Source organism: Serinus canaria, chromosome 6 (assembly GCF_022539315.1).
Source record: "Serinus canaria isolate serCan28SL12 chromosome 6, serCan2020, whole genome shotgun sequence".
Lineage (NCBI taxonomy): Eukaryota > Metazoa > Chordata > Aves > Passeriformes > Fringillidae > Serinus > Serinus canaria.
In genome coordinates, this window is record NC_066320.1 from 26,901,225 (window position 1) to 26,914,127 (window position 12,903).

At 38.5% G+C, this 12,903-nt stretch overlaps 1 protein-coding gene across 1 annotated transcript in view; it reads right to left on the reverse strand.

Moving 5' to 3' along the window:
- The window catches only part of NRAP (nebulin related anchoring protein), a 47,264-nt gene extending 36,981 nt beyond the window's left edge, over positions 1-10,283 (reverse strand). The window contains exons 1-9 of the mRNA XM_009087178.4: positions 10,035-10,283; positions 9,672-9,766; positions 8,872-8,959; positions 6,545-6,649; positions 5,892-5,996; positions 5,125-5,232; positions 4,200-4,304; positions 3,542-3,649; positions 2,462-2,566 (exon numbers count right to left, since the gene is read on the reverse strand). Of these exons, the coding sequence (XP_009085426.2) occupies positions 2,462-2,566; positions 3,542-3,649; positions 4,200-4,304; positions 5,125-5,232; positions 5,892-5,996; positions 6,545-6,649; positions 8,872-8,959; positions 9,672-9,766; positions 10,035-10,106 (891 nt within the window). The 5' untranslated portion in view covers positions 10,107-10,283. The remainder of the gene's footprint in view (positions 1-2,461; positions 2,567-3,541; positions 3,650-4,199; positions 4,305-5,124; positions 5,233-5,891; positions 5,997-6,544; positions 6,650-8,871; positions 8,960-9,671; positions 9,767-10,034) is intronic.
- Positions 10,284-12,903: the final 2,620 nt, after the last annotated feature.

Consider the following 12,903-nt stretch of genomic DNA (forward strand, 5'->3'; position numbering starts at 1 on the left):
ATACATGTTTTCCTGGAATTTTATAAAAATAGCTAATGGCTTGGTTAGCCAGGCTAACTTAAACTTTCAACTTTTCACTTTAAACTTTAATGGTTTAAAGTTAACAAGTTTAACATAGGATCGGCCTTCCTTTGTGGTGTTACAAGAGCTGTTTGATCTTTCCATGGTCATTTTTCACATCATAATTGACCAAAAATTATAGTTCACTAGTGCAGTGATACATTTTGAAGAGGGATTAATAAATGAAGCAGAGATACCTAGATATCAAAATGCCAAACTCCTCAGTGACCAAAATCACAAAATTCCATTTGTCTGATTAAAAAAACCCCAATTGTTGTGGAAGTAGCACCCTTAAATTAATCTATAGATAAGTTTATGTGTAAATATCTGACAACTTGAAAGCCATTTAGATAGTTTAACAGCAAAATACTGGAGATTTTTTTCTAATGTAATGGACAATTATAATCTCAAAGCCTTCTATAGCAAGATCTGGGGAGAAAATGAAGTACAAACAAGAATACAAACAAGTGAGATGAAGTGTAATGTGTCTTCTCTGCAATATTTTTGTAAATCTTTTGTAGTAAAGAGGCAAATAGAATGTGCCATGAATAGAATGCATGTCAAGAATGCCATGGAGAGCACAGATAGGAATGGCTACAAATATCTGGGATATCTCTTTTGTGTGTTCTCAGTGCAAAACCATCCATTGTTGGTCATTTTGGGCACCATCAAAGTCATATTTTAAAATAGGTCACACCACAAATTTGTGGACATTATGATGCACATTGGTGAACAACAGTTACAATGGCATTAAATTATTCTATAAACAGGCACAGAAAAAAAAAAATAAAATATATTGAATAATCAGCTGAGCTAGCTTCTTAAAATACCATTAATGAGTTTGAATTCTCCAGACAAACCTGCCTTTTGCTTCTAACTTTCTTAAATACATTTTAATATAATTTCTAATATTGTGCATATATTCAAAGTTCCAGAAAACTATTTTAGCCTATCTTAAAGTTTTTAAACATGAACAAAACAGATGTTCAGCACAGGAATTTTACAGTAAGATTTCTTAAATTGTCTCATGTTATATATATAAATATGCATGTACATATATGTATATCTATATATATCTGTCTGATGCACACTCAATTCATTGTTAATGATCTCAACAGTTAGAAATCTAATCTCTTTACCCATGTTAAGTCACAATTTACTCAGAAAGATTCATTAATTTCAGTGCCTCTGTGTCATTTGACTAATAATATCAGTGTCCAATCTATAAAGATTAAAACTCAAATCGAATTTGAAGTCCATGACTGAAGTTTCAAAGACACTTTCAAAGAAAGAAAACTTAAATTAATTCTAAAACAGAAGCATTCTAATGCTTGGAAATGTAATTAGTGCTTTTTCAAATTCATTTTATTTGTTTATTCCTATTAAAACTTGTAGCAGTTCAAAAGACAGAAGTAATTGAAGGCTTCACTGCTACAATTCTAAACCCATATTCTTCAAAGATGGTTTGCTTTCCACAGAATACTAAATGTAGATTTCAACAGAAGAAGTGAAGAAATGTAAAATACCAAAGGTTTTAGGAAAATACAGCCCCTGTTCCTTCATTTCTCCAAAGTATATGGACCTACTGAGGAGCAGGACAAAAACCCCTGAGATTAACCATTTAGTTTTCTTTATACAACACCACTATTCAATTCCTTTCAAACTCCATTTAGCTGCATTCAGTTCTATATAGCTGTGCTATTCCCCTAACCTAGTTGGAACCTGGGTGCATTTTGGACAACCACAAAGCCAATTATATTCCCTTAAAAATGAAATATAAGCAAAACGAATGCCATGGATAAAACAGAACTAAAGCCTATCTGGTTCCACAAATACAGAACTACAGCTTGTCATGTTTATAATTCCCCTTTTGTAGAGGAGGTGAAATCTTAGAGATTGTGTATCTAAGAGATTCAGTGTTGTTCACACATTTTTAGAGCTGCAAAACTCCTAAGCTTTCTGAAACTACCCACAAGGAAAAGGCACCTAACTATCTGCCAGCTTTCTACCATCTCACAACCCTTTAGCTTTCCTCCTGACTGAATTTCCTTATTCATGGAGTGGGAAAATTTCCTGGAGTAAACACATTTCAGTGTGATACAGAACACCCCACAATAGAAATGCAGACAAATTTGCCAAGGTCAGTCTCGAGCAATGGCCCTGCCATAAGGGTCATGCAGTGACAGGGCAGCCACCTTGCAGTCACACCTTCAGGTGCCAGTGACAGACACATTACACTTCAGGAGCACAGTGCTGTTTGCACACCATCCTGTTCCTTGAGACTTTGTTTTCTCACGCAGGAAAACAAAGTGAATACAGGTGTCCCCAGCTTCTGAAGCCTTGAGCAATCAGCTGTGCTAGTGATCTACACCAGCATGGATATCCCTTGGATGCTGCATACCTGTCCATATTGATCTGCATTTTCTCTTGCAAAAGCAACATCTGTTCCAGCTGTATGGCTGGCTTTTCCCTTGATCTCTTTTTCATATCTTTGATGATACTTCACCTAACAGGAGAAAAAGGAAATGAATAATCCAGGTGAGTTTAGTCTGCTTCACAGATGCTGCACAATAAATAACAACCAAAGGCATGCTCTTGTTGTCAGTAAAGGATTGTCAAAATTCTCATTGCCACCAACCTGCACAAGCCAAATTTGCCACTTGAAGATATAAAAACAGAACTAGTGGTGTACTTAATAATGCACTGCACTAGGAGCACGGGACTTGCCATTTCAACCCAGACCATTGGGTCAAAGTGTTCAGCACCACCTGCTTGACAGTGGCTACTCCCTGATGCTCCAGCAGTTAAAAAAAATAGAACTGATTGTAATGCAAACTCATGCTTACCACAGAGCACTTTTGTACCACAGGTTCACCTGAACACCATCAATAAATGTGTTTGTTTCTGAAAGATGCTTTATCCCCAGTAATATAGGGAATTTTAGGCAATCAACCTTCAAGTTTAGACCAGGATTTGCACTACATCAGCTGAAGTCAAAACAATGTCTGTAACCTGATGCTGCCCTTTAATCACCACTTGTGTTTGCTGACAAAAGTGAAGGGTTTTCCACAGATCAAAGGCAAATAAAAACATCTAATTGTTTTAGAGTCAGGCGCTTTTACCTTCAAAATTACGGATCTCTTATTTACCTCAATGACTCTTAACAATGTTTTAAATTCACTTCCTTTGAGTTATGTGTTCTTCCATATGATACCTTCTCCAACAAAAAGAGCTTTTCTTTCAGTTTCCAATAACAAAGCACAAGTAACTGCACATTTTGAAGGAACACTGATGTCCTTTTATGGTGCTTATAAAGAGTTCAGGGGTGTTGTGATTTTGTTATGTTTGGAAAGGAAAAGAAAGCCAGTAAAGATCAGTACGTCATGCTCATGGAATTTCTACCAGTAAATGTTTTAATTCAGAATTTTTGTGACACTTTAATATTTTCTTTCCCAAAAGAGACTTTTCTTTGGACACTTACATCACTGGCTAATTCATTTGCTCTCTTGGCTATTTGATAAGCTGGAGTGATCATAGCAGGAAAGCTGCCTTTTCCCTTCCGTTCTTCAAAGTCTTCTGTGTATTTCAACTGTAAAAATCAAGACAGTTCAGGAGCAATTAGAGCAAACATGTCTTGATTGCACACCTAATCAATCCTCAAAGTTGCAAAGTCAGGTGCTCCATGGCTGTCACCTGCCAAAAGGAAGATGAACCATGAAGTCTGAATCTTTGCAATTTGGTCTTTAACTACACAATCACACAGCTTCTGCATGGCCCCTTTGTCTTGTTCAGGGTGCAGGATGAAGAGAGTTGTTTAAAGAAAATACTTACGGTGTCTGCAAGATCCTGCTCTATTTACATTGCAGTCAGGCAGGTTCTTTCCTTACTCTGCATGGCAGCCAGTTCCTGGATATAGAACAGACTGGCTCCCCAGCTCCTGTTCTGACAGCCTGAAATGGCCCCAAATTGAATGTGGTCTTTTCAGCTGAAAGTATTATATGCTTAATGGTAATACAAATCTGCCTTTAATATATTGATTTTTTTACTTTTATTTGTGTTGATATTTTCAAGTAATTTATAAATACCCTAGGAACCACTTGCAGAGCCAAAACCAGATCAATCTATTCTGTGTTACTTACATCACTTGCAAGATGTGCTCCAGCCTTTGCATGAAGTATATCTGGAGTGTCTACAACAGAGGTGAACTTGGAAACTCTCTCTTCATGCCCACGCTTATATTCCACCTGAAGAGGAAAATATATTTCCGTATTACACCCAATAAGCAGCAAAAGTACATTTCCTATCAGAAGGCTTCAAGAGAAAATGAGCAACAGCAGTCATGACACTCTCTACACTTCACAGTCAAGCTATCCTCTTATTTAAGGTACAATTTCCCTAAAGTGAATACCAAAAACAGGCAGAAATTGACCTAGTTATTAAAAATTTTACTTGATTTATGTGAGCCATACATTTGATTAAAATACCATGAGAATAGTCATTGATGTCCCAAGATCACACTGCAATGACATTGTAGATAGTATCTGCACAAAACAATACAATACTTTAAAACCATTTTTATGGTATTTATTTTTACTTATCTTTTTCATGTGAATTTCTCTTAAATAAACAAGCAATTTTCTGTGCATAAATTAAAGTAATTTGTATGTGAATTAATTTCAATCTTACAGATATTTAATTTTCAAATAATAAAGTGAAAAATGTCCAATGTAAACAATTTGATGAATACAGCCATAATGGGAAAGCAAAAGTAATGAATTTTATTAACATTTCAGTGCGAGTCACAATCTTTTTCAGGTTGTGAGAAATTATGCAAAAGTTGCTACATTTTCCAGGAAATGTCTACATGGTCACTTATTCTATATGATTGTCTTCCCAGGCCAAGTATTTTATTAACCTTGTTTTCTGCATCATGTTAACATTTTCTCACTTTGTAACAGTGTAACAAATATTCACAGTACAATCTAACATCTCAAGTGAATGGCCTGAACCCAGGATTCTCCAAATTCAGAAGTGTAAAATATAATTTCAAACCCTGTGACTTACATTGCTGCTTAGCTGGCTGGCTCTCTTAGCGACCTGGTAACCTGGAGTGATCATAGCAGGGAAGCTGCCTTTGCCTCTTCGTGGCTCAAATTCTTCTGTATATTGAGACTAGAAGATAAATTTGTTTATCAGAGAAGAATCCCCTGTAGTTTAATGTGATTCTTCTTTTCATGCCTGCTTCCTAAAGGTATATATCACTATACTGAAAAGAAAATAAATTAAAGAACTTCCACATTGTAAGTTTGTTAGTTACAGCTATTTCCTACATACAACACAAAACATTTCTCATTTGTATCAATTATCCACTGTTAATTGCCTATGCTGATTAGGTCACTAACCCATTGTATGGACACAGTCATAATTTAGAAGTGATTTTCATCAGTCATGGAAATTCAGTCAGTGAAAAGTCTGGTCTGTGGAAAATATGACACATTTTCCATCGTGAGTCTTGCTCTAGTGAGAGAAAGAGCACTGCCTCCTAGAGCAGTTTTCTCAGCAGCTGGAGTGCTTCTGAGCTACATAAATATATAAATGTGTGATGGCAACAGAACTCTAATGTGAATTTAATCCCTTACATGGCTAAATATTGTTATTGACAGAAATACACGTTAGTCTCTCCTTTGGCAACATCTTAACAGACAGACCCTCCAGATATCCTTCCTGCAAAGCCTGGAGGTGACTTCTTACTAGAGACTGACTTTGATGCATTTGTAAGTCTTCAGAATATGACAGACCACGAAAAAAAAGCCAAACATCAGTCCACTTACATCAGTCAGAGCCTTCTGAGCCTGTGTTATCTTGACCATCTCAGGATCTGGGATCGTTCCTGGGTACCACGATTTTCCTTCCTCATAGGCAGCATAGTAAGCATTCTACAAAACAGGAACTAAATAACTACCTATCTTCACCCTGGCTTTAGCACTCAAACAGCTGATCTGACAGAAAAAAAAAAAAAAAAAGGAAGCACACAGTGCTGTGGAAGTGAAATTGTGCAGCACAAGGCCTACATTCCACATCCCTTCAGAGTGCCAAGGCAGAACTCGTACAGCAAGAACTGACATCAAGATGACAGGATCTAGGATCCTGGAGTGAAACTCAAATAACACCCCCTGGGAATCAGATCTCCTGCTGTGAAGCTCCAGTGCCAGTAGAGAGAAGACACATAGACTGTGGCTGTACCTGCAGCAGCCCCAGCAGCTGACTATAGACACACTCTTCCTTCCTCACCTTCTGATTATTCTATCCTAACCTACAGTTGAGCTATCTTGTCCTGAAAAGCTTAGACAAATGAGAAGCAAAGGCTTTTTTTTTTTTTTAGCATTGAAATGTCATGGTTAAACCCCTGACAATCAGGACAGCCAGGGCCAATCCTTGGTGTCCTGCAGGCTGCTGGCTGGGAGACCCCAGGGATATTTCTTACCTGGGTAGCCAATTGTTGGGCTTTATAGACACTTTCAATTTCTCTGGACCTTGCATCCCACTGAAAGACTGATTTGATTTGTTCACTCTCTTCTCGATATTTTATCTAAAAAGAAAAGATGATGACTCATTTTAGTAGTTTGTTAGAGCATACTAACACACACCCCCTTTGGAGAAGAATAAGAAGAGAGGCAAGGTGATGATTGCATTTAGCCTCAAGGCCAAAACTCTGCTTCCTAGTCCACATCCAACTTCTCCCTAAGATTTCTGCCAGTATGGGAGCTGCACATCTGAAAAGGAGCAGCATATTACACCTGAGACCTGGCATGACATTCTGAAAGAACAGTTTGATATTTAGATAATACTTTTGGGAGAAATAATCTATGAGAATTGAAATCCCTCAGAAATTTAAAACAGGATGTGTCAATGCTTTAGATGAAAAAACTATTACCAAGTAAGCAATATTAAAATACTCTCCTATTTCCCTGCACAGTGTCCACAAAGTGTCATATCCTAACTTTGCATATGTAAACACTAAAAACTACTATATTTAGTCCTGGGTCATTATGTTCTTAGTGCTACTTTTATCATGATAGCATGTAGAAGAAATCCAACTGAAATCACAGATCTGTTATACAACTCACTCTTCAGAAGTAAAAACCCAGAGAATTTAAACTGACTGGACAGAAATGTTACTGAGCACATGTACCATTATTCCCATTTATAAATAAGGCACAGAGGTGCAGAGAGCTGAATGATTTGCCTGCTAACACAGAAATTCTGTATAGAGAGACCTAATTTTCATCTCTGCATTCCAGCTGATGTCTCAACATAAGACTTAGGTTAGAACATCATGTGGGATTGAACAAAGATTCTATTTTCTGCATCATCAGAAATAAACTTCAATATTAAAAAGAAAAAACTTCCATAGTAGCAAGAAAAACCTTTTCCCAAGTTATCATTATTTTATGCATTTACTAGAGAAAAATTTTCCTGCTCTCAAATTTTTTACAGAAGTACTCTCTTTAAGCAGGTACTGCAGAATCAGCTCCTTTACTACCCTTAGCAGTTTTCTCTCTGGAACACAACCTCATTATGTGATTGAAAAGGACAGAAGGTGTTTAAGGTGTGTAAAACAAGGGAAAGTGATCTTTGAGCTATAATTTCTGTGGCTTGTGTACTCACATGCACTGGAAGTATCAGTCTCATATCACTGCCTAAACCAGAAATAGAACCTGCAGTAATCCCAAACTCATTCCTGAGCAGATCTGTCACACACAGTTTAAAGAAGTGAGATAGTCAGTGCTGAAATAGTTACAGCCCATGATACTGCAAAAACTGAGGCATAAGAATGCTGCGCAAAATGATAAATTATAGTGTCTGACAAAGGCTACTCGTGCATCAAGGTTTTACAGCTAATACAGGACATCTGAATGAATTCAGCATGCCATCATCCAAGAAATACAACTTTCTCTGTTAATTTTACTCCTGGCTAGTCGCATCAAAACACACTGCTTTGCCTGTGAAATATATTCACAAGTAATGTTATTTTAGGATATAGAAAGACGTGCCATTCAAGAAAACAGCATCAGGCAGAGGAGTGAGGCAGCCATCGATTATTGGGCGTCCCTGTATTTTTTATTTCACCTGACCCCTAGCAGTGCAGGTTTGAGGATGATGCAGCCGTGCAGGTTTGAGGATGATGTGTCCGGAGGGAATCACTGCGGGGCTGGCCCTGGGAATGCCGGCGGGCTGGAGCGGCCCTGGCGGCCGGACGGGGCAGGGCAGAGCCCGCTGGGGGGATGCTCCTCCATCCCCAAAAAACACCTCCAGTAAAACCCTGCCAAGCTGCCCGGACCTGCTGCTTTCCCACCTCAGGTCGGGCGGAAATACTCGACAAAATGATTATGGGAACTTCTGCCTGCGTTCCACCTGGTTATATTTATCTGATGTTTCATAGCAGTTTCTGATGAGATCACAAAGCAAGATGGTTGTTCTTGCTTCCAGAGGTTGTGAAACCCTGCTTAGTCACCAAGTCTGCACAGCTCTGGGCAGTTTAGGTGAACTGTGCTTCCCTATAGATTATCAGATATACAGGTGAGCAGCTCCAATCAGTTTTTCCTTCTGAGAGGAGGAGGAAATCCAAATCTAGGATTGCTTTCACATGAGTAATCACATTGAAAAAAATTATGACTGAAACCCAGCTGAGGTTTGAATCATACACAGGAAGGTAAGTAAAAAGCACATATTTATACTTACAAAACAAGAGATGTTATCAATATGTTATCCAAATGTAGAACAAACACATTTGACCCTCAAGCTTCTTACCTCACTTACCACATCTGACAGTTTTTTTGCATTCATATTTATTGGTGTTTCAAATACACTCGTGAATGCATTGTTTTTTGGATTGTGCCTAGAAAAGGGAAAGAGTAAAAGGATATTAGGAATGTACCAGACAGCCCACCAGAAAGGTTCTCTTTGAGCACTCAAAACCACAATACCAGCCTCCACCCCCTATACAGATCTTTTCCCCCACTCACTCAGAGATCTTAGATTACATTCAAGTTATTATTGTAGGGAGTAGGTGCCTGGAGCAAAATTAATTTTAATGATCATCATATCAATGCTGTGTTTCTAATAACAAAAGAGAATAATAGAATAAAAAACAACTGTCATCTCTCCTTTTTCTGCTGACAAATTTGACAGGAATTGATCATTATAAAATAAAAACTTCCTAGAACAAACCAACTCCAAAATCTGCATTTTATACATTTTCCTTATGATTAGCTCAGACTTGTTAACTCTTAAACACTGATTTGGAAAGCACTGAATTTTGTGGTTGGTTTTATTTTCTTCCCACAACCCTGAAATGGAACTTGATTTGGTATCTTTTAACACACTGGCCAAATGAGGAAGCTTTAGGTGTGGCAAAAAGAGTTTCCCACCATTTATGACTCACATAAATCCAAAGATACGCATGAAGGCACCAACAATACCTAATTTCACATCACACACGGGACAGACTGAGTCCAAATGCTGATCTTCCATTATAATAAAATGATTAGCCAAATTAAACCTTTGCTTAAAAAAAAAAAAATGGAAGGGAAAAAAGGAAATGCACTTACGCTTGACAGTAAGGCTTTTTCTCATGGCTAACAAAGTTGTTTACAGTTAACATCATCTTGCATACTTCACAGTGAAAACAGGCTTTATGCCACGTCTGGACACACCATAAAAGAGAAACCAAACAGACACAATTTGTATTTCATTATTATTCTGCTAAGTTTAAAATCTCACTATTGATCCTTACCCTTCATTTAATGAATCTGACTATTTTTTTTCTTAAAATATATACATGTTATTAACTCATTTTAGTTCTGGACCCAGTTATGAGCAAAGAACTTTTGGAACCGAGAGATTTGCGCAGTGTTAGAAGTGCCAATCTGTACATTTATTATAGTCCAAAATGATAAAGAAAGAGAACTGACCTGATCTATACAGTTAATCTTCTCAGCAGGGTAAACCCCATAGCCACATCTAGCACACGGCTGCACATTCATCTTGAAATCCACAGAGTGAAAAATATATAGGTTTATACAAAAGGTTCAAAGAGTATGAAAGTGACTTTTTGGCCTGTGCAAAGCACACTCTAGACACTCCAGTCAAGGCCTTTTGCTGTGGTCAATGGCTCCCATTAAAGCTCTGAATTGAAGTCTGTTGCTCCCTTTGCTGACCTTCTGTTTCAAAGTCAGCTGCAGGCTGGCTTTTAAAGCTGCCAGTTAGTAAGAGTGGTTATTTTGGCAACTGTGTCAGTGCAGAAGGGAGGGCAGCAATATCTTTCTCTAAATAGAAGAATGAACTCACAGAAACGAATCACGTCCATGTGAATGTTAGAGCCTGATCATTTTGTATTTCAGTTTTGCAGTCATAAGTCCAGGATGAAGAGAAAGCTGCAGCATTTACCATTAGTTCCTCCTCACCCTGATAAACAAGTGACCTCATGGGGGAGCATTTTGTATTTGGAGCAGCCTCAGAGCAGAAGGAGGTACCACCAGAGATGCAGGCCAGAGATGGGTTTGAAGATTCCTGGCCCTTGGGGGGATGTAGAAGTTCACTGCCATTGTCCCAGACAAGTCAATAATTTTTTCCCTTGGTGCCAGCTCAGTTTCACCTTGTATATTATCTCAGCACACTCTTTTCTCATATCTTTCTGTTCCATTCACCTGTCACTCCATCTCCAGGTGTAGGAGGATGCGCTGTGAAACAGGCAGAGCCTCTTATCTCAAAGAGTTCTAAACATGATGGGTACAAATCCAAACTTCTATCTCCTACAGGAAAAACTTCAGAAAGGAACCATTTACTTTTTAATAGAATGAACAAAGCAGCTATTTAACAGTGTTCACCAAGAGTAGACTGCAATAATCAGAATATAAAACTTCCTTCACCAAAAAATGATAAGGAATGTCTGATATTAGGATTCAAGCAAGCTATTAGGGTTGTGAAGTCTGCTCTGAACAAAAGAAGCTATTAAATTCTACCAGCTACAAATGGTCAGGATTTAAGATTTACATCTTACCTAATCATAACACCTCCAGCTGCAGGGCTCCATAACCGTGGGACACAGCTCAGAGTTATCTCAATCTGAGTAAAAGTCTACTTAGTCATCTCTGCGTCTGCCCCACTGCCTGCAGCAGTCCTGGGATATTGCTAAGCACTTCCCTTTTCTATAAATTGCAAACAACTCCATCAAAATAGTTTCTGTCTAAACCTTCTAGGTATGCTTAGAGAGCCTCCTATTCATCTCTCTATTGAGATATGCAGTTCTGCCTAACTTATAATTGCTACTTTTACTGAATGCTGACAATGTACTGGCACAATGTCCTGTCAGCAACTGGTGTGCTGAAAATAGAGTCTCTAATCTAAAGAGCAGTGGCACTAAGTCCTGAAAACACTTAAGGCCTTTCAAAGTAACTAATATCAGTATATAAAGAGAAGCATTTTCATTTTTTAAAAAATGTCCCCAGAACATAATTTCTTATACTAAAATAACTGCTGAGTTACCTTATGTTATTCTTTTTGGGATCAAGAGAGATTTATGTTGACAATAATATTACATCACAATAATATTTATCTCACTCACACCTGTGGACCAAAGTCGTTTGGAAGTCTTCCAGTTCCCCTCTCACTCAGCTTTGCATCTTGTCCCAGATTGCCATTCTGTTTATGCAAGTGACCTGTGTTAGGGTCACAGTGGCCAGGCTGTCTCCTCCTCACTTGGCACACTACCAGTTGTTGCCTCTTTGTGTTCACCTACTCCAAGAGTCACCCTACTGTATATTTTCTGGACAGTCCTGGTGGTCTCCATGCTGTCTGAAGCCATGTGGGAGCCCTTGTCTCACACTTCAGCAAGAATAAGGGTGCATGACCTGCTCCTGTCCCTGCACTGCTTAAGACCCTTCTGCAACGAGTTCAGAGAGCTGGTGAAAGCAGGACATCCCTGAACCACACAAAACCACGAAGACTTGGCAATTACAAAAGAAATAATTAATCCAGGAGTCACCTAGAGAGGACTCCAGCATGGATCACCATGCTGTCCCCATGCACAGTGTACCCACAGAGCACATAGACATCCCTGAAGGCAATGAGACTGCATGGTCCTTCCAAGAGGAAGGAACAGACAAAGCCCTTTATTTCACAGTTCATTTCTGGCCATACAAAGCCTGTTTTTCTCTTTTCACAGTGACAGATACTACCAGCTTGGCTGGGAGTCAGCAAATGCATTTTCCACGTTCTCCTGCTTCTCCCAGGTCACAGCATGTTCAAGAGGAGAAGTGTGGTAGGACACAATGTCTTCTACAGCTACTGTGTTTCCCAGCCACACTACTTCCCTCACATCCATTGTGCACCAGTTCTGCTGGAGTCTCTTAGAGATTTTCCCATTTCTGAGGACCCCAAAACTGCCTTGTTCTTCACCACCCTGGATTAAAGCCGAGTTGCGAACAAAAAAGGGAGTTTATTAAAAAGTAAACATTGAATGGTCTCATTACAAAGTACATGCTGCATTTTGATCATGCAAGGAATTAAATCACAAAACCAGTGCAAGTTTGTTATCTTGACAAATCTTAGCAAGACATTTTCTCTTCAGTTAAAAGCTCATTGTGGCTTTTTTCCTCCTTTAGTAAGGCCTCATAAAGGCTCTTTGATATCAATGAAAATCTTAAAAGGCTTTACTTAACAGTAGAACCTTAATCAATGTGGTTTAAAAGCACTGTGGTTACACGTAAAGTACAAGGAGACAGTACCTTGAAAGTGCAAATTAGTGGGAAGAAACATTGTTACCTCTCCAGCCTCCTTAAA